General features: G+C 45.5%; 1 protein-coding gene across 1 annotated transcript; it reads left to right on the top strand.

The window, feature by feature from the left end:
- The first annotated feature begins 1,296 nt into the window (after positions 1-1,296).
- On the top strand, positions 1,297-7,637 carry CCN3 (cellular communication network factor 3). The gene is made up of 5 exons (XM_055706301.1): positions 1,297-1,561; positions 1,661-1,892; positions 2,199-2,450; positions 4,261-4,469; positions 6,450-7,637. Exons 1-5 carry the CDS (start codon positions 1,496-1,498, stop codon positions 6,744-6,746), a joined length of 1,056 nt encoding a protein of 351 aa, XP_055562276.1. The 5' UTR covers positions 1,297-1,495; the 3' UTR covers positions 6,747-7,637.
- The last annotated feature ends 14,753 nt before the right edge of the window (positions 7,638-22,390 follow it).

Below are 22,390 nucleotides of genomic sequence, written 5' to 3'. Positions count from 1 at the left end.
GGTGAAATCATTTGTAAGGTAGTGGATGACTGAAATAACCACAAACCCATGTCCAAACTGCTAATAAGGTTTGAGCAACCCAGTGTTCCCCTTGTCTGGTCCCGCTGTCTTGTGAAGGAGAAAACAAAAGGCCAATATGTGACAAGAGATTATGTGTTTCTGCACCAGTGAAGTCTGCTTTCCCCAGAACGACAGGCTTCTCCAGAAACCCCGCTGTTGCCACACAGCATCAAGAAAGGAATGGTGACTTTTGTCCAAAACAAAACTTGTATCTGGCGATTTCTGTTTTTGTGCTGAGTATTGCTTTGGCATAGAGCTATAGCAGCTTTGTAAATTCATGAGTACCACTTGTGTCATGTCTTAAGCTTAAAAGACCTCTTGTTTTCACTAGTCTGTCTACAACTTTTGTTTATTTTTCAAATATTTTCTCTTTAACAAGCCACAACAGAATCCAGTGCATATTATCTGCCCCAGACAACCAGAGGTAGAGAATATCTGCACGCCAGCAAGACCCAAGAAGGCCTGCCTTGGGCAGAAGGCAATTCCTGACAAGCAAAACCCGTTAACAGATTTAGCCTCCCTTACGCTTGGCCTGAATCTGTTCTGCATGCACTAAAATAACTGCACAGCACAGAGCACTGGAGCTACTTCTCCCAAGCATTCCTGAGGCCTGACACGTCGGCTCTGCATCTCCCACGGCTGCACACGTCAGGCGGGCACTGGGGAGCCTGTTACCGCTCCAACTCATCGTGTTGCACAGAACATGGAGGGCTCCCTGGACAACTGCTGTCTCCCACCAGCCGATATACTCAAACCCCTCTGGTGACAAACAGTGCCCGTGACCTGAAACCGAAGAGTTTACTGGGGAGCGCACATCACCCCCACAGCTCCTTGTCTTCACAGGGTCCATTTGCCATCTCTGTAGTGCCCACAAAGCTCGAGGCCTCACACCAGGGCCAGAAGCCGTGTAGCCCTGAGAGGAGCTTGTGCTCTGGGAGCAGGTCGCAGCCACCGAGCGCTGCCCAGCCATATCGGTTGTGACAGAGACCACGGCGTAGCCCCCCAACAGCAGAGGCTTCCCTACAATCTACTACCGGCAGCACAGCTCACGTGGGAGACGCGAACAGGGCTGGTTATGGGGGGCGCAGTGGCGGGTTGAAGTTGGCAGCCCTGGCCCGGGGCCCGCGGGGCTCCGGCCCCCTCACCAGGGAACGCCCCCGGGTGCGGGCTCCCGCCCGGAGCGGGCTGGGCGGGCCGTGCGGGCCCGGCGGGGCTGGAGCAGCGGCTCGGCGCCGCCGGAGCAGGTGGCGGGAGGAGCAGGGGGCGCGCAGCGCCCGGCCCGGCTCCAGCTCCCCGCCTCCGGCCCGCTCTGCCCGCCGCGGGACGGGGGGGCGGCGGTGGAGGGGGGGGGGTCCCCGACGGCCTCTATATAAGCGGCTGCAATGGCTCTGCCGGCAGAGCCGAGCGGTGCGGCGGGGAGGCGGCGGCCGGGACCATGGCGACGGGCGGCGGGCAGGGCCTGCCAGCCCTGCTCCTCCTCCTCCTCCTCCGGCTGAGCGAGGCAAGTGTGGGGCGCCCGGCGGGGCCGGCGGGTAGGGGGAGCCGGCGGCCGGGCCGGCCCTCCCGTGACCCGGCCCTCCGGGCCGTTTTGTCCCCGCAGGTGAGCGGCCGCGAGCCGGCGTGTCCCCGGCCCTGCGGCGGGCGCTGCCCGGCCGAGCCGCCGCGCTGCGCTCCGGGGGTGCCCGCCGTGCTGGACGGCTGCTCCTGCTGCCTGGTGTGCGCCCGGCAGCGCGGCGAGAGCTGCTCCCCGCTGCTGCCCTGCGACGAGAGCAGCGGCCTCTACTGCGACCGCGGCCCCGAGGACGGCGGCGGGGCCGCCGGCATCTGCATGGGTAGGCTGGCGGCGGGGGGGCGGGGGCCGCGGCCGCCGGGGCTGCGAGGCCGGCGCCCTCCCCGGGGCGGCGGGGAGACTCTGGGGGCCCGCCGCGGTGCCCCGGGGTGCCGCTGCCCGGCTGCGCGCCCCCTTCCCTCAGGGGACGCGTCGGGGCACCAGGGCTGCGGGCCGGGGCTGCCGCGGGCGGGGTGCGGGGTGCGGGGAGCGGCCGCCCAGGGCCGGCAGGGCCGCCTGCCGCGGCGCGTCGGGAGCGGGCGCCGGGTGCCCTCTGCCTCAGGGAAATCGCCTCCGCTTTTCCCGCTAGTGCTGGAGGGAGACAACTGCGTGTTCGACGGGATGATTTATCGCAACGGGGAGACGTTCCAGCCCAGCTGCAAGTACCAGTGCACCTGCCGAGACGGACAGATCGGCTGCCTGCCCCGCTGCAACCTGGACCTGCTGCTCCCCGGCCCCGACTGCCCTTTCCCCAGGAAAATTGAAGTCCCTGGAGAGTGCTGTGAGAAGTGGATCTGCGACCCGACAGATGAAGTGATTTTGGGAGGTTTTGCTATGGCTGGTGAGGAAACTAAAACTAATTAGCACAGTCAGTGTGAGGAGGAGGTGATACCATACTGGAAATACCCATGAGGTTGCCAAATTTAAGACACGCTTGTTTGTTTGGTCATTTTTTTCCTCATTTAGAGTCACTAGTAAGTATACCAGTGGTTGTGAGTAAAGGCAGAGCTCAACAGGTAAAAGAAAAGATATTCAAAGGATGAATTCAAAGGCAGTTAACTTGAGATGGTTCCCAAATCTGAACTTGCTCTTTATCTGGTACAGGGTAGTTCTGTGAGTGGGGTAAACCAGGGGCAAGCCTCCAAACGTTTCCCCACCACCACCAAAATCAAAGCTGCAGTCCTGCTAGTTGCTCTGCAAGAACACATTACATCATAAATACTATCTAACAGCTTAGTCTACAAGAGACTTTTTTTCCCCCCCCTAAATTCCCCTGCTATTACAAAGTGGTCGGTATGGTAGCTAAAATGCCAACAAATTCCTGCCTGTCTGTACTCGAGCTCTCATCATTATTATTGGCATTAAAAGCATTACAAAGTACTTGGAGAAGAGTGGTTATAAACACAGTGCGTGGATCTGAAAAAAATACATCCCATTCCAAAAGCAGAACTCATAAAGTGCTTTTGTGATTGAAACAAAATACGTAATATTTTCCCCCTGTTTCTTAGGGAATTATGTCTCCATCCCCTTTAAATTAGTCTAGTAGTTCAACATGAATTTTCATAAGCTACTTTTACAGAGAGTTGAGGACACTGCATTCTCTTCCAGTCACTGCTCTTTGTGGTCTTAAGCAGTTAGTTATGCTGAAACTCAGCTAATCCATTTGAAAAACAAGTAAGGAAGGATCCAGGAAGAAAAGCCCTAACAGCTTTTCAGAGTGCTATGAAGTGTCAGTTCTAAGGCACATAAAGTCTAAACAAAAAGCTTGCCACCTTTCTACTGTCTTTTCCTTTTCTTTGATTTGTCTGGCATTGACGGGCTAATCCGTAAAATGCCTACAGATGGATTATTTGCATTCTTTCTAGCAATGGCCATCCTTCTTTGGAGGCCACCTTTTTGGAGCTTTACCATGTAAAAGGCAGAAATGCTGTTGTAAAGGAGGTTAACAGCAAGAGCTGTGATTGACAGCTCAGTCGTGTTGCCTCATTCTGTTTACTCCTGTGATAACGGTGAAACCAAACGCTACACTTTACAATATTTGCATAATACAGCTTAACACTGCCATGGGGGCAGGACAACGATCAGAGTTGCCTATAGCTTTGAGTAGCTGTGATAACTCCTGGAAATCGTTTACTTCCTCCCTCCCCACCATCACACTGGCTTTAATCTGTCAATAATTGACAAGATTGGGTGACTTTATGACTCTCAGGGTAAAGGCCTTTACTTCCATGCTGTTTATTAGTTTAGATAAAACATTCAGCCTCTCTCGAGTCATATCTAATACAAATACTTCCATGACATATCTTTAAAACAGATTTGTGATGTATTTCCATTGTAAAGAGTGGAGAATAAAGAGTCGTTCCGAGTTCTAAACTGGCTGAAAAATTGGCAATAATTCTTCCAGCTGTGGACTTGAGTGAACCAAATCTAAATGCTTTGCTGATTACACTGATAGGCACCTTTCTGGTTTTAGATGTAGGGAGCTCATAAAAAGGCAACTTTTAAAATTCCTAAATCCTGTCAAAAGCATGTATTTTGGACCTTCTCTTGTCTTATGTGTTCCTTCCCAGATATGGCAGAGCTTTTATTTAGATACTGGCTTTTTGCATGAGGTTTTCTTGTAATAAAGTTCTGTGGGGTTTTGTCTCCAGCCTACAGGCAAGAGGCCACACTTGGGATCGATGTGTTGGATTCAAGTGCCAATTGTATTGAGCAGACAACAGAATGGAGTGCTTGTTCCAAAAGCTGTGGAATGGGTTTTTCCACCCGTGTTACCAACAGAAATGAACAGTGTGAGATGGTGAAGCAGACACGGCTCTGCATGATAAGACCCTGTGAAAATGAAGAGGCATCTGATAAGGTATGCTGCAAAGAATGGCAAGAGAGCAGAGTCTCTTTAGCTGTAATTCCAAGGTTGCAATATTATGGTCTAGAATGCTCCAGATGCAAATGTACATAAATGCACCTTTTAGCATATGTGCAGCAAGCCCAGCATTTTTTGTAAGCGTTAGACTTGGCATGTGCTGCCCCTCCAGCAGGTCAAGGGAGATGATTCTACCCCTCTACTCTGCTCTAGCGAGACCCCACCTGAAGTACTGCATCCAGCTCCAGGGCCTCCAATGTAAGAAGGACGTGGACCTGTTGGAGCGGGTCCAGAGGAGGGTTGTGAAGATGACCAGAGGGCTGGAGCACCTCTCCTGTGAAGACAGGCTGGGAGACTTGGGGTTCTTCAGCCTGGAGAAGATAAGGCTCCAGGGAGATCTTATTGCAGGTTTTCAGTACCTAAAGGAGGCTTATAAGAAAGATGGGGACAGACCTGTTGCCCTACAAAAGGGCAAGGAAAAGGGGTAATCATTTTAAAATAAAGAGGGTAGATTCAGACTAGATACAAGGAAGATATTTTTTTTTTTCAATGAGGGTGGTGAAACACTCTAACAGGTTGCCCAGAATGGCGGTGGATGCCCCATGCAAGGTCAGGTTGGACGGGGTTCTGAGCAACGTGATCTAGTTGTAATCACATCACAGGGTGGTTGGACCAGATGACCTTTAAAGGTCCCTTCCAACCCCAACTATTCTATGATAATCTGAGTCGTCCCAAAGAGACCAGATGTATTGCACGTGCAGACTATCTTGGCAACTCATGCAGGCTAACTTCTCCCACAAATGCAATTGTACTAGCTGCATGTATACTTCAGAGTTGCTCCAGTCATGCATGGATATGTCAGACTTCTAGTCTGTTGGGCATCTGGAACTGCAGAGGAATGTGTGAAATCCTGCAAAATCTTCTTGGGTAAATTAAACCTTATTTTATGTTTACATTTATGATGCTTTTTCCAAAAGCAAATCCGACACTGACACTTCATGGCAATAAATGTGTATCTTGGGGAGCTGACTTTTTTGCTGCTTTTACACATCATGCAAGTGTTACTGTCAGGGAGAATAACATGTAGCTAGGTGAGAGGGCTATCACTTCATGTAATGTTCTGAGCGTCGGAAAGCATTGCTAAAGCCTTTGCTGAATATACTGTGGGGTTTTAACTATTGTGTTTTGAAAAGGATATAAAACATTTGGGAACAGTTGGGGAAACTAACAAGAATGATCAGAGGTCTAGAAGACATGTTCAACATGTTCAGCTAGGGGAGAATAGATTGAACTGAACTTTTTCTGAATGCAAGAGAACGGAGATATGTTCTCATAACTGTGTTCAGATATTGCAGCCTGTTCGGTCTGTGGGAGATACAAGAAAGGGTGAGTTTAGAATGCATAAAAATTAAGACATGAGTGAAAACCTTCCAAGCAGTAAGAACAGTGAATTGTTAGGATTGTCTGGGGCAGACATGGAGTCTCTTGTCACTGAAGACTTCCAGGGACAAGTTAGACAACCATCTGTTAAGAATAACATGGATAAAGCTCATCCTGCCTTGGGTCACAAGAATGGGCTATTTTGAGGTTCGTTTTAGCTCTCTTGTTTTCCCCTGAATCTAGTCCTGTAACTTGCTCATTTGGCTTCCTGGTTCTCTGATGGAACTACACTAGCCTGAGTTTTCCAGTGGAGTATAGTTTGATAATGAATGTTGGTTTGGCTTGTCTCAGATGATAAGAGTGGGCTTTAATTATTTATCATTTATTACTGGCCCAATAACACACTGGTGTGAAAGGACAGATCTTGTAGGAGTTACCTGTAAGTAGCTACTGAAGTAGATGTAGAGTCTTAACACTGTTGAATGAGCAAAGACAAATTCCAGTTTTCAGAGTAGACCTGTATCCTTGCATGTCACTTTTTAACTGATATCTGTCTTATGCAATGATACATCTAATGTGTCCTCGTATTTCTTTTAGAAAGGAAAGAAATGTATCCGAACAAAGAAGTCTTTGAAAGCCGTTCGCTTTGAATACAGTAACTGCACTAGTGTGCAGGCATACAAACCTCGTTACTGTGGCCTCTGCAATGACGGGCGATGCTGTACCCCACACAACACCAAAACAATTCAAGTTGAGTTCCGCTGTCTTCAGGGCAAAGTCCTAAAAAAGCCAGTGATGTTGATCAACACCTGTGTCTGTCATAACAACTGTCCTCAGAGTAACAATGCTTTCTTCCAGCCGTTAGATCCGACATCTAGTGAAGCAAAAATATGAAAAGCATAAATTAGGTAGTGCAAAAGGTATAAATAGTTTATATAAAACTTGACCCACAATGAATGTAACAGTAGCACATGTAAAATATCTAAGATGTTTTTCGATACAGTCTAGGCGCTTTCTTTTTTCCTGTAGTTTATTAAATACCTCATTTTACATTTTTCCCCTACAAACGTCTTCTATTCACTTGAAGGAAACTTTGTACCTTGGACAGAGCCTTCTTTTTTTCTTGATGATGGCATACAGATTACAAAGTGAACAGCTAGACTTCCTCCTTGAGTTAAGGGGATCATGCCACGTGTTTCAGTAGCTGTAAGTCTGGTCTCTTTAAGAGTAATTAGATTCCTTGGGGAATGCATAATACTGTATCACATAAGCTTCCAGGTTCTTAACTTCACTTTGCGTATTGCGTATAAACACTTAAACAGTGGGGGTTTTCTCCATTCTAATGAAACTCTGTTTCTGATGACAGTAAAAATCTTACTGATGAAAGTGTTGCACTCCTGTGTCTTATAAAATACCTTCTGTCTATACCTCCGGCTTTCTGAGGATTAAGTTTGCCCATAGCCACTGCAGTGATACAACTAAGATCTCTTTTCCTGAAGCATAGCAGATTGATAGCTGACAGTAATTAGATTTCTCTTCGGTAACTTCACTAGCAGTCTAATCCAAAACCCACTAAAGTCAGTGTCTTAGGAGAACTTGGTTCTAACTGATGTGTGTCTGTAGATATAACTATTTGGATGCAAAAATAAAATTTCTGTAAATTCCTCTAAAATACTAACTGTATCATATGGTGCTTCATTTCTTAGAAAGGTGTATATGTAAATAGAAACTGTATATATTGTAATATAACTTTACTAAGTAAATAAACTTTATGTGATTCAAAATATTTTTTCCCAAAGTTGTTTTTCTTGAACTACCGACTTTTAACAGCTAAATGCAATGGGAAGAACAAGGGTCTGCCGACTCCTAAAATCAAAAGACCTTATTTTGTGATGTTCTTAGTGTACCTCATCCTGATCACTGCCCTAGCAGGTGTGCAGGAAAGGATGAATAATTTGTGAGACACTTATTAGAAGGGAGGTTTATTTCAGAGTAAGTTAGCCTGGGAGATAGGATGAGGTAAAGAAAGTTAAGTTTGGATGTGGTGTGAGCTGAGACATAGTGGTAGTGGGCAAGAATAATTAGGTGATTTGGACTTCAGGTTTGGGTCTGAAGTACTAACAAAGTATTTAGTTGGGTCTTGCATTTCAGCCTCACAAAAGCAGCCTGTGACCCTGCTTATGCTAGATATTGTATGGCAATATCCCCAAAGAATCTAGAGCCTGAGGGTGGCAGTTTCGTGTATGTTAAAACATGTATGTGACAGGATTGTTTGTCAAATAGGTCATAAGTACAATTGTGCAGACGTTCAGCTGCCTAGCCTGTGGGACCAAACTTAGCCTGGTGTGTGTCTCTCTGCGTTAGAGATACCAGGGCAGTACTTATGCCACAAGCATTCTATGACCATGTGGTAGGAAACAACTCTCTCATGAGAAAAAAAAAAAAAACAAAAACAAATCTCAGCATTTTTGGCCTAACGTCCCCTTTCTCTGGAGGAGCTGGCAACCTCCAGGTTGGGAATTCCTGAGGGGTACACACCCTTTCACACCCAAAGTCATTCATACTCGCGCACCAGCTTTTCATTGTTGCATTGCTTCTCCTTTATCCCTCTGCTTTCCCTTTATGTTACCTAGATTTTCACATAATGCCCTATGTTTTCCTTTTATCGGCTCATACACGCAAAGCACAAGCACCAGGGAGAAGCAGTTCAGCAAGCAGCTTCCGCTTTGCAGGCAAATTGAAGAGCTCGTCTGGGATATGAACCCACAACCCCTTGTGCATTAAGATCATCCATTACTCTTCAGTTTGTTGTTTTCTCCCCTCCAAAGGCAGGAATTTAATTTCTGATATTTTTGAAGAGGCATAAATCAGCTTCCTGCTGAGACACTTCTTGTGGATTGTCCATCGCTTCCTTTGAGAAGGGCACTAAGTGCACTATGGCGTATGAGTTCAATTCCAACTCAAGTAAGTGCTTTTCTCTATGGACATATCTCTGGCACTTTAAAGTACAGTCTCCGCTTCAGTACACCCAGTGCCAAAATGCCCCCTTATCACCTTCCCTAGTGGTGCTCTGTGTGATCCCCACGTCTTCAATCCATTTTGTAGAGAGGACAGTTGCATCATTATGAGCACTACAACCTTCACAGAAGAGAAGTGCTACAGTGTTCAAATCCTTGTCAGCTACCTTTATTTAACACCAGAATTATCGCAATCTCAATGTCTTCTTACAATACTGTAACATTTCAGCAGGAAAAATAGTTTTTGGAAAGGAACATAAATATTTCCTCTGGACAAAAGGAGCCAAAGATCTGAGACAGTTCTCCACTGTCTTTTAGACTATATACATAATAGCAATTCAGTGGCTATTTTTACCTCAACTCAGTTGATTCAGCTTTCCATCTGGTTATCAGTTTTGTTATATTCATTTAGATTTGTTTTACTTTAATATGGACAGTTACTAGCGTAGTCATTGGGCCAATTTCAGCCTGTTTCTGCACAAGGCCGTGGCACCAATTTAATTAAAACAGTGGTGTATCAAACCTGTGACATTTGTATAAGTAAACTCCAATGATACATTTCTGGTTTAGGACTCTTATTTTCCCAAACAGGCAAAGTTAAATTATTCAGATTGAGCAAAATTGAATTATTCATATGTCAGCAACTCATTTTCATGTCTCCGAGGATTCCCATCTGAGCGTTTCGGGAAACATCGCTTGATATTCAGTGTATGGGTCCATACAGCAATATGTACCCAGCATGACATGTTGATGGAACAAGCACAAAATATGCTGGTTGACTTGTTCATCCCCATACTCTCTGAACAAATTTACCTTTCCTTCGCTAGTACCAGTCAAGGACCGTCCCAAAAATAAGCTGATTAGAAAGCTTTTAAAAATTTATTTCTGCATTTAATTGAACAGCTTTTGGTGTTAGCAACTGGTAGGCCAGGTGCCACCTCCGATAAGTGATGCTGATGGCAGCCAGTGCTACCCCCTACAGCACATATGCCCAGGAGAGATGTCTGTAGCTACTTCCAGGACGGCTTCATGTCTAGGACGTCATTAAAGCAACATGCTTCTTGCATTTAATCTGCTTTGAATTTGTCTAATGCAGCAGTCAATGACATATTGCAAACATGTCTTCCTTGGCCTTCACTGGCTGTGTAAGGAGACCAGCTGTCAGCCTCCCAGCTGGTGCCTGACACTAGACTGAAAACCTCACCATGAGTAAATTTTTACAATTGATCATGGCTTCACCATTTCTGTTTTCTGGTATAATTCCAGGAGCAGTACAACAAAAACTTCAGGAAAATACAGAGTGTCACTATTTTTTTCTTTCTAGTCCAAGCTATAATTTGCCTTGACTCTATTTTTATTAATTTTTAGGTGTGTGGGGAGATGGACAGGAAGAAATTTAGTTACTGTTTCTAGTCCTGGTATTTATATCTTATGGCAAATCTGAACTTCATGAAATAACGTTGTCTTTCTCTCCCCTGACAGCTTACTACATTGGAATCCATTTTTCTTCTTAATTGTTTTTAAGCAATAATAAAATGATTCTTTGTACTAAAGCTTTCTGTATTAACTCTTGTTTCAAAAAGCCAGTCTAGTTACATCTACCATGCTAAATTTTGTGATGTGAGCTGTCTAGCGCAGGCACAAAATTCAGTGTGACCTGAGGGAAAATTCTGCTCCGATTTTTCCTATTACCAGTCCCAGTTTATGCATTACACAGGAACGGACACCTGTTCTATGGCTGGAGATACTACACTGGTATCAGTCAAGAGACCTACCATGCAGCTGTGAGAGGAACAGTTTGCTTGCAAATATCTAATACATACGGGTTTTATTTGTTCAAATCCCTGCAGTTAACACCGTTATTCCTATAAATGTGTGAAGCTGGAGCTAACAGCTCGTTTCTTTATGATTAAGCATACCTTTAAAATCTCATGTTCTCTCCATGGACTGTGGAAGGAGCCCAGAAAATTGCCTGCCACTAAGCTTGCTGGAAAAACATGAAATAAATTTCACACTGAGCAAGCCTTCTCCACCCAGAGGAACAGGAGGGAATAGTCATTGCTGGTCAACTCATTTAACTGAATGATTTGTAGATTAGCAAGCAGGAAAAAATACTTATTTATATCCCAGGAAGTAGATTTATCTGCCCTGGATGTGCAAATTGTCACATGAAAATAATGAAGTGCCCCATGGACCTCAAACGTTTCAGTGTTCATGGTTGTTAACCTGGTGGTTGTCATTGCATTTCAGTTCACACAGGGAGACCTGTGTCTGCTCTCCTAGGTTGTCTCTGCTCCTCTTTATCCTCTCATTCCATCAGCATGTGCTGAGTCTGTTTTCCACCCTCTTCCCTAATTTTTCCATTCTTTCCTCCACAAAATGCTACTTTTATCCCAGTTCTCAGAGCCCACTCCTTATTTTTCACTTCTACAGTGCCCTCAAGTGGCAAATTAAACTTGCATATCCCATTGCCAGAGACCTTGCACCCCACGCACCCCACCTTCTCCCTTTCCCCACGAGACTTGCACCCCTGAGAGAACACGCTATGTCCATTGCGGCTGCAAAAACATCTGCTTGGAGCTAATCAGAGTCTTTTGAAGCACATTTTCATTTTTCTGAAGGTAAAGGCTAAAGGATATTTAAAAAGATAAAATAATAATGGATATTCTAAAGAGGAAAAGGTGTGTTGGAGGGGGGGAGACTCGCCTCCCTGCAGCACTGGATCTGGATCATTAGAAACCAAGGCTCAGCACCTCATGCTGCCCCTGGCTCAGAGAAATTCCAAAAGACAGAATCTATCCATTAGGCTAAACAGAGACTTGAGCCTGCATATAACCCAGGACTGTACTCTGACAATCAGGACAGAAAAATAAGCATGTTCGCCTCTGTGGGAGGATTGCTGGTTTGGGTTGTTTTGTGTTTTTTCCCCCCTCTGTTTTTAATTACAGAATTGCACTTCAATAAGAAGCTGGGTTGTTGTTGTGGGTTTTTTGTGCAAAAAGAAGCAAATCCCAGAAATCCTTGCCTGGATTGAGGCAGAATTAAATCTTACGAACTGCCTTCGTAAACAACTACAAGCATTGAAATGCTTGAAAAGTTATAGCCTCACCACTTTGCAAAAACGGCATCTTCAGGCTGTGACATGTTAGGCTGGCTGCTTTCAAAACAAAGCTTTTCCCTCATTGGGAAAAAGAATCAGACTTCCATAGTTTGTTTTAAATTCGAAGTGAAATGCTGTTTGTAATTCTGGCCCCGAGTGAGGGGCTGGGTCACCTGCCCCCTGAGCAGCGCGGCGGTGGCAAAGGCAGCCCTGAGCGTGGCCCTTGGCCTGGCCCCGTCTACGGGAGCGACAGGGTCTAATGCGAACCCACAAACTCGTACCCCACAGACGGAGAGCATCAGCTGCAGAGCACTGAAGGTATGTACTTTCAAAATGTTGGGTTTCAGTGGGCTGGCCCAGTTCTCCTCCAAACCGTGGCGAAGGAGGACACCTGGTGGCTACGGGCCACCTTGGCTTGCCAATGATGACAAACTTTGGGTCTGTTCCTGAAAGCAGGGGATGCATCCAGAAAAATGAGGCCAACTGATGTAACTTATGACAACTGTCACTGGTTACGGGGACGTTAGCAGCGAGGGAGCACAGAAGAGCTGTCCAGCTTTTAAATGTATACAAATTATCGTTAGCATCATGGCAGACCCCAGCCCCACTGGGGACCTCGTTTGCCTGGGGTAGGTATACAATACGGAAGAAAGTTTCTCATCCCGGATGCTTTCCAGTTAAGTGGGAAGGGCACAAAGGGTGAAGGCAGGGAGAGGCCCTTTGGTTAGCACACCAGGCACCAAAAGCTCAGTATGTACGAGCGCCTTCCTCCCCACCACACACAATTTGTGGTAAAAAAACAGGAAAGGAGCCCATTTCTCTGAAGTCACCATCTACAGCCTTAACCACAAAGGCTGTTCTCCTCCCCTCGGCTTTACCCTTTCAAGTCCATCCTGCATTTCAGAGGATGATGTTGCCGAGGAAATGAAGCAATGCGCTTTCCTTTGGAGAATCAGGGGAGGTCTTGGGCACCACGCAAGACCTTTGCAGCCTAGAAGGACAATGAGCTCAGGGAAAATGGTGGTCTCAGGAATGGTGACTGCTCTGTCATGGAGAGGCTGCTTCTGTATATGATGCAGATGTACTTAGGACAGTCTTACTTAATTTGATGGCAAACTACCGTATCTTGGTTTACACATTGCCTGGTGGAATGTGGCTTTGCATCTCTTCCTTGGGATGCCTGTGGAGGAGATACTCATGTCTCACTTGCACTGACCACTAATCAACGAGGTTGCTGAATCTTTCCTCTTCCAAGCTGTAGTGAACATTTTAGCTTCCATATCAGTGTGAAAAAACCACAGAGCCTAGGGACCAGTACCTGCAGCCCACATACAGCAGCAGGACCACGATGCTGGAGAAAGCCGAGGAAGCCCAGGAGCCCCATGGCTGGGGACTGAGCCCCTGCCCTGCTTCACGGGCACTTGGCACACAGAAAGAGAAGAGAGGAATCTCTGCTGCAGCTTTCAGGCCTGCCTGAAGTGGGAGGGGAGGGCAAGGGCACAGCTCTGAGAGACAGAAAATGCCCCAAGCCAGCTGCAGCTGTTACACCAAGTTCTTTGAGGTATCTGTGCTCTTTTATTTAAGCTGACTTGGGCTTTTGGTTCCTGGGAAGAGCTGATGTGTTCTTGCCTTGTCACAATTGTTCAGCATTTTAAAGACACTGCTCCCCACCCACCCCACAAAAAAATAAAAAATAAAAAAAATCCTGTTGAAACGCAAGTGCTGACCTTTACCCAACTAAGTATTCCTGTGAAAAGAGTTTTTTTTCCAGATTTACCACGAGGGGGAGGCAGCTGAAAAATTATCGGACACCCATTCTTAGCACTCACGTTTTTCTGAAAAACACAGGGACATCTGCAAAAAGAGTGCAAGGGAAGCTGTCTTCAGGCTCAGAGAAGATATTAACCTTTACATGGCTGATATCAATTAATCTCCTTTTAAGTAAGGTTTATATTTTTAACTGCATTAATTGCAGTTAGAATGAGATTCAGCATTTCCCAGGGGAAGAAAATCTGCTAATGAAAATGATGCTTTCGCTTCTATATATGGAATGAAATAATAGAAATAGTTTCTCCAGAAATTAAATCAAGCAGCAAATGCATGCTGAATGTTTAATATGAAGTAGATTAAAAAATAAATTATAAATTTCAGAATATTAAGAAACATAACTACCAGAGCCTAAGAACATGAAAAGTCTTGAAGTGGTAACTAAGGCCATCAAAAAACTTCCACTGCCCATAGCATCAGCAGATGAGGCAGAGAGAGGTCAGGTCCCTTCCCCATGGTCTCCTGCAGATCAGTGGCAGATACATCAATACAAGGTACTAGTGAGGTATCTCTTGGATGACTTTTTGAAGTGATGAAAACAAAAGGAGGTTTCTCCCTGTCTCTCTCTCCCATGACTGTACTTCAACAAGCCATGGAACATTCGAAGTCCAAGGTCAGCCTGAGCGTAGAGCTATGAAAAGCAGCTGGGGAACCCTTTGGGAACAGTAATTATGAGCATATAAGAGGTGATCTTCTCCCCTATGTGAGACATGAGTCTATCAAAGATTGGTATTCAATAGCAAGCTTGCAGAATAGGCCACCTTTGAAAGCTATAATGAATAACCTCAAAAGAAACCATTATAAAATCTTAAACATGCGCAAGATACTAGCCAAGGGCTTAATAAAATACACAAGCCCCACACGCAAAAAAACAGACAAAACAAACAGAAACCTATGGCAACTCCAAACATAACAAGATGGACCTCATAAGGAGGAATTAACAGTAAATCTCTCAATAACTTGCCTTTTGTGGCCAGAGGTCTGCTATCTCCCCAGGGTACGGAGCACAGAGAAACCAAATTAAACTGTGGTTATCTGATGTCTCTGGTGAGATTCACTTCGTCCCACGTCAGAGCTCAGTGGGTAGCTAAAGCCCAGGTCCGGGAGTCAGAAAGTCTGCGTTCAGTTCCCAGCTCTGCCACAGGCTTGCTGTGTAGCACTGGTCTACTTACTCAGCCTTTGTTCGCCTAAGTTTCCATGGCATAAAAAGTCCGGGATTGCAACAGTGCTGCAGTGCAGGATGATGCTGCGCAGCCCAGAGCAGGGCTGCTCGCACACTCTTCAGGTCAAGGAGGGTAACCACTGTCAAAAGTGCTAGTTTCAAGATGTTCACCATCAAATATTTTGGAGTTCCTGGGATTCCGGGCAGGGAAGGATTGGCTTTCAGGCCAGCCTTGCTCTACGGGCAGTGGATTAAGTGATTGCTGGAGGATGTGGCACTTCTTAATTGCAAGAGGTTGGCATGCCTGCATGCAGAGTGGCATGGTGAGGGGAGACCACACAGCGGCACCCCCTCCTGGGAGCCCCAGGCCACATTGCATGGCACGGCACTGACAGAGTTGGACGAGGGGCTGTGCTCCCTCAGCACCCTGTTGAGCTACCTGACTTTTCCACCTATTAGTGACCAGGAGTTGCTCAAACCACAGCTGCAGGAGCAGCCTGCTAAGTCACAGAGAACTGGGACCATAACATATGGCAGCTGTGATGGGAACCAACTGTGCAACCTTTGTACTTGTCACCACCAAAAGGGTATCTTCACCCCCACAGTTAGGTGACACCCTCCGCAGCAGAGCCAGCCCCAGACAAGGCACATTTTATGCCCCCTGTGATCCATGCAGCTTACAGATGGTGTCTCACAGCCTGGGGTGCACTCCATTTCATAGAAAAGAAATCTTGGAAGAAATTCCCAGACCCTAGTGCAGATTTATAATGTCACTTGGCAAGGTCTTTTCCCATTAGGTGCAGGCATTTCCCATATTACCGTGAAATGAAAATCCCGCATCCAGCCCAAGTTTGGATGAGGGTATATGTACCCACGCAGAGGAATTTGCAGGAAGCCTGTGGGAGGAGAGGGCTGCAGCCAAGGGCAAAGGACGTGCAGATGGCACAGAGGAACCTGGGACAACAGTGAGCCAGATCCTGGCACAACATTGAGGTTTATCCCAATAGAACTTTACTTCAAATCACATGGAGGGAAGTTGACAGAGCCTCTCCAACGCTCAGAAGATCAGGCAGTCAGCCTGCAAAAATGTCTGCCACAGGAGGAATTATCTGTATTAAAAATTAAACTCATTTTAAAAGAGAATAATTAACAGCATTGCAAATCCAAGCCCTCCCAACCTAGGAACGCCACCAATAAAGCTGCCTGTGTGTTCACCCATCAGTCTTGCCCCTTATTTGCTTTAAGAGTTGAATCTTGATGTATCAAGCCCCATAGCAGAAAGCAACCAGGAACCCACATCCTACCTCAGACCGGTGGCCAAAGCAACTACTGTGAAACCCAAGAGCCCCCCTCTGAAGATACTAGGTGCACTGAGTATAGCAGCTGGAGGAGGCTCCATGGTGACAAACCAAGATGACAGGGGCCAAGGCAGTAGGAGATGGTTTTCTCTTGCAGACAGACAGGGAAATAAGAAGTATGAGCCAAAAAATCTATGCTATCTCTGAAACAAGGTGAAATCAGCCAGGCAGCAGATGGGGTGGGTGTAGTGGACATGTTCTTCTTGACTACAGACCAGTCAGTGGATGCCACAGCCACTTTGTGTGATGATAGGGATACCATCCTGATTCCTCTGAGCATTTTCTCTCTGCCAAATCCACATTTTGTACCTCCAAGGTCTTAACTTCCTACTAACCCTTAAAGGAAAGGTTAAAGGAAGCAAGCGAGCAACTCATCTACAATGTTCTCATTGTCCTCAACACGAACCTCACACACAGATCTTACCTGGTTCAACCCACCATACATCTTTGAGAAATATGTTCCTTCATGGAAGTATGAATTAAGGCCTCAATTTGTCCCTTTGGACAAATGAATGAATGAAGTAACTTGAGAGAGTTAAATTGCATTTAAATAGCCACAATTACTTGCAGTGATTGTCAATCATTAAAATAGCCAGTGGTTATATGGATTATAATCTGACGGTTTGTGTCACGGGAAGTGCTTTCCTTTACTTATAACATCAGTCACATCTTACCTCCTATGAACCCTCAGAGCATCTTGCTACCTTCTTCATTTTTTTGACACGAGCTCTTCATAGGGTCTGCCTGTGGCCTTTGCCTTCACAAGGTCATTTTTAGGCATTTCTTTGTTTCAGATGAGGATGTCATTTACATTTCCCTTCTAGGAATACAGCAAGACAAAAGCAGAAGGCAAAAACTGGAGGTTGGGAAGAGAAGCGATAGAAATGTATTAATAAGTTATCTGGGTCATCACGCAGCAGAAAAGATCCCAAGGACCACAGGAATCTTCACAAACCGTTCTGTGTGCATAGAGGAGCTCTGCACAGGGGACATTCCCATAAATGACTTTGGCAGCTGATGACCAGTCCTGCCGTCTTCACAGCTCTCCCCATCATGCGCCATTTGCAGGTCTGTTTTCCACTGTTTGATTTCACGTTTTTGAAGTTGTTTGAGATTTGCATCCAGAAAATCATTACAAGAGAATTGTATCAAGATGTGTTTTACTATGCTTTATTTTTCCGGGCAGTCCTTCTCTCCACCTTCCAAGTCCCAGAATCACACCGCATGCATAAATAAGCAACAACTGGGTTGTGAAATCACCTCCAAGGGGATGTAGCCCAGCCTTTAAAGACTGTGTTGCTCAGTCTGACCTACATCAAAAGGAGATGCAAAACCTGATTCCCGATGCCCACACAGTGCTGTGGTGCTGAGCCAGCCTAAGCACAACCCTGTCACTGCATCTTAGGATCTCTCTGCAGAGCATTACTGTTTTGATATATTTCCTGTAGGTCTTGGGGACTCTGAATAAAAGCCAATTGTACAAACAATTTTTCTTTGTAGAAAAAGTCAGTATGTTAATAGTGGTAAAGATAAAGATAACAGCATGAAAAAAAAAACAAAACCAACAACCAAAACCAAACAGCCAAATTCTGTGTTCTTTTAAATTATACCTGTAAGATTTAGCCAAAATAAAGTTCCACAGCACCTCACAGACTGCGGTGAAATTGCCACACAAAAGAAAATTGCCCCGAACATGGCCATGCTGTGGACACTTCTAAACTTTGAAATATTTTGGCTCCGATTTTTACTTTTCTGTTTTGAATGTTACAGTTTCAGACAGAGAGTCAAGAAACAGTATCAGACAGCACACAGAAAGCAGGTGCCCACTGAAATAAAAATTGTAAGGCTTATAGAAAATGTTTTCTGAAAAACAGAGATGATCAATCTCAGCATAAACGTTCTCCAGGTATTTTCAAATATTTATATCACCACTTGGAAACAAACCTAATTACCTATGCCTAACATGATAGTGCTTGTACTTATAGCTCTGATGCAATATAGGTCATGATAAATTGTAATAATAGATCAAAAGTGGGATTAACCTCCACATATGCACCTGGAGCTCTTGTAGCTGGGATAGCACTTCTGCCTAACCAACAGTGTCTGAAACCATCCAGCCTCTGGGAGTTTGAAAGTTGCAAAGCCATCCAGATCCAGCAAGAAAACCACTGTGTTTTTGCCAACCCTTCATCTTCTTGACTAACCAAAGAGCATTCTGGTTTGGGCCAAATTAAAACAGGATATTTGTCTGCATGGGGAATCCATATAAAGTGATTTCATACTGCCTTGCTTTACCATCCCCAAATGCTAGTATTATTAGGATACGTCACTCTTTTTATTGCAGTAAGGTGCAGACGCCCCATGCATCTGGCCCTGGCTTATACCCACATGGGGAGCATGCCAGTGAGCCTGGCTGATGGCTCGGGGGTAGCAGCCCTGATCAGCCTACAGCAAGAGAAAAGCAGTACCAAGGGAGATTTGGATGAACCGGCGGGCTGGAGGAGCAGAAGCAGGATGAAACTTTACAGTATATAACACAAATCTCTGCATTTTGAGTATTGAGAAGAGCATTTGACAGAAAACATGGGATTGTGATTTGAGAACGTAAGAGGAGGAGATGATGGACCGTGTATCCCAGCTGCCACAGTGAGGCAGCCAGGGAGGTGTCATGGCATATACAAGGAGAGATATTTCTGTAAGTACAGAATATAACTGACTATTCCAGCATTCATCCAGAACAGGTAAAGGATTTTTTGGGGGAGGAACAGTATTAGACATGCATTTTTTTCTTAAATGCCCATTTTCAGTAAAGGTGAATTTAAGCTAGAGGAGCTAGGAAAACAACGAGGGGGGAATGCCTGCCTTACAAGACACTATTAGAAGAGTGTGGGTTAGCCTGAAGCAAACACTCATAGAGAAAAACTGTGATTACCCTCTATAAACACAGAAAAACAGACCAAAAACAGAGACGGGAAAGAGCTAATAAGGTAAACTAGAAAAGCTCATCCAAGAACACATGGGCACAGAGTGGTAATGAAGAAGTTTAGGCTGGAAATTTAAAAAGGGGTCCTAATGAAGAAAGTCAGCAGCACATTCCAGTAGGAAAGGAAAAAACCAAAACCCCTAACTTATTTCTAGGACAGTGCTTGTTAAATTCATTTGAGCTGTCTGTTTTACTGCAATGGTAAAAGGCTTGAGTTTGAGCTTAGATTACTTTACAGTCCTAGCCATTGCACAGTCCTGCCTCTGCGTGGTCTTACACAAGGATGCAGCTGGGTGCTTCATTGACACCCGAGTTTAACCGGGATGCCCAAACTGGCCTTGTGTGCCTCCTAAATTCGTTCAGAGGTTCGGGCTGAGGTACCAGCTTTGCTCTGGGACCACCAGCCGGCAGTATCAGCCACCTTTACAGGCACAATTGCAATCCTGCTTTCCTTCAGGTGGCAATGGCAGAGGTCCTGCTCTCCCCGTGTGTTATATCTTAGCAGTGAAAACATTTGTCTGGGAAGCAGGATACACGGACCTGGTGGGAACTCACCCTGAGCCACGGTCAGTGGGGGGTAAGTACCACATGGCTCAGCAAGAGAAGGCAAGAGGAGGTCAGCAGTCTATGGGCAGGAGGAGCCATAGGTCCAGTCCCTGTTCCCAGCAGTCTCTCTATAATGTTACCAGACATTGGATATGATATGAAAACTGCTCTGGGAGCAGACAGAAGAAGCCAGGCCACCTCCTTCCCAGCTAAATGCCCTCTGCCCTGGACTAAAAGGTCGTGTTTGTGCTCTTCCTCTCCTCCAATGCATCCTGAATGCTTCCCTGCAGTTCCCCCAAGAGCGATGCAGCTTGCTCAGCTCAGAACAGTCCAGAGCCGGTGACTAAGAGGCTGCTGTTTTGAGGGGACCCATGTTTTTGAGTGATGGACAAGTGTTGTAACCACCAAGGTATGGGAGGTATACCTTTAGGCTACTCCTATTCGCTACCTGACAAGTCTGTGAACGGCTTTAAGAGCCATAAATCTCTAGCCAGAGCTTATAAAGATCAAACAAACCTTGTGAGGAGTTTCTTTCCTTTGCCTCATCTTAAATATCCAGCCTAAACTGAGATACTTTCCCTTTTAGAGAATTTCCCGGTTTTTAACCTGAGGAAGCAATAAAAGGACCAACAAAACTTCCCAAAGAAAATACGATTCATCTCCCTATTCACTCATCTCAGCTTAACCTCTAGGCACAGACCACGTCTGTCTCTCCAAAGCCTCGCCGCAGCTCAGCTCTATGCCCCACATCTGCCCAGCTCCCACTTCAGTCAATGAAATGTGGGAAACACCCCTCTTGTTTTCCTCCCAAAATACTACACGGTTTGGGGCAAATTCTTCTGATACGTGACTACAGTGATACATATGAAATGATGAGCTAAATAATTCATAAACTGAGAAGACCAGACTGCTGAGAATTATTTGTCAGTACTTCATAGTATTTTAATTTTTAAAACTGACAAGCAGAGCTGGCAACACAGCTCCTAACACATGAAAGGAGGAGGACATGCTGTAACATTTAACTTCAAACAACCTAACACAAATAGGCTGTTGATCTGCATGATTGTTTAAGCCAGCGTTTCCAAACTTCTAGGGTAATGGGACCACCATTAATGCTAAGAGCCTCTTGTGGACCACCATGTACCCGGTATCATCAAACTTTTAATTGAAAACATGACTGAGAGCTGTTCAGTTTGGTTCTGCAGCCCAGCTGTGGACCACTTACCATAAGCTTGTGGACCACCAGTGGTCTGCAAACCACAATTTGGTAACTATCAGTCCAAGTGACTCAAGGCTAGAAATGTGCCAGAAAAAGCAACGGTGGGGTACTAGTGCTGTTACAAAGATATTACACATAACTAACCATATGGATACAGAGCTCTTTATACCACCCGCAGCTTTCCATGTGGGAATGCAATTCCAGCTCCTGATTGTCTTCTCCCTAATGCCTCCCATACAGTGTATTTTTTGCAGCACATCCTGGGACTTGTTTATATGCGTGAGCTTTGTGCCACAGCCAGTAGCTACAATTAAGGCATAATTATAAGTGGTAGGGCAGGGAGGAAAACTTGGCTACCAGTAAATTTCGCAATCGATGGTTCTCCTACATCTAATAAAATAGTTTAATTGGGCTCCTTCTCTGTTGCCTCATTCTTTAACTAGTTATGGACCTGAGCTGCTTTTTCAAAGTCCCTGAGTCTTGTGGGTCTGTATTTTAAGGCATCGTTCTCCTCCTTGCATAGAAGAGGCGGAGCGGTGCAAACCAGAGATCTCTAGCCACAAATGACTACTTTGAGTCTTGACCAAATACAGTTCTCTTATATGTTTTGGGCAGTTTTGGATTCTTGGTGTATGTTTTTAGGTCCATCCAAACTCTAAGTACACATTGATCTTTGAATAGCAGATACTTGTTTGATCTGCTGTAAAATACATGTACACACATACACAGAGGGTTTACCTACAGGACACAGTGAGGTGCTATGCAGAAATGCCTTAGCTATCTCTAAACGACCTTGCTGAGAACTGCACAGCACTGCACAGAGCTGTGCTCACAAACCCAGCAGACCTTAAAGACCAGCCTTTGCATTTCTTGTGTTGGGGGACACCACAAGTTGTCTCTAAACAAGCTTACTCAGATATTGCAAATAGTGTAGCCATGATGCCACAGAGCGGTGTAGGTATATTATAAATTACATACTCCTTACTAACACACTTTCAGGCTCCGATGGTGCCTTTGGAAAGGAAAATTTGCTTTCAGTCCTTACTCTCTTGTGGAGAGGTAAATAAGCACCGTGAAGGTGCAAAGTCCCCAGGTAGCAACAGGCTTGGATTATGCAGACTCCAGGGGGGCAAGAAAGCAGATTTCAAGCTGCCAGAAGGGGTGAGTGGGCCTCTTTGGAGCTCCTTGACCGTCCTTAAGGCAAACCCTTACAGATGCGTTTAAAGCCTCGGAAGACATTTTATGTAAAATTCATCTTCGGCACTTTCTGATTTGGACTTGGTAAGGCTCTTGAGGCACTATTTATGTCTGCTTGGGAAGCAAATG

The sequence above is a fragment of the Falco cherrug genome, chromosome 3 (genome assembly GCF_023634085.1).
Source record: "Falco cherrug isolate bFalChe1 chromosome 3, bFalChe1.pri, whole genome shotgun sequence".
Lineage (NCBI taxonomy): Eukaryota > Metazoa > Chordata > Aves > Falconiformes > Falconidae > Falco > Falco cherrug.
This window is presented reverse-complemented; position numbering and strand designations above follow the sequence as displayed.

Excerpts from the sequence above, each read along its gene's own strand:
- CCN3 (XM_055706301.1), top strand. The coding sequence starts at position 1,496 with ATGGCGACGGGCGGCGGGCAGGGCCTGCCAGCCCTGCTCCTCCTCCTC. Across the intron at positions 1,893-2,198 it reads GGCCGCCGGCATCTGCATGG|TGCTGGAGGGAGACAACTGC; the intron begins GTAGGCTGGCGG and ends TTTTCCCGCTAG. Across the intron at positions 4,470-6,449 it reads ATGAAGAGGCATCTGATAAG|AAAGGAAAGAAATGTATCCG; the intron begins GTATGCTGCAAA and ends TATTTCTTTTAG.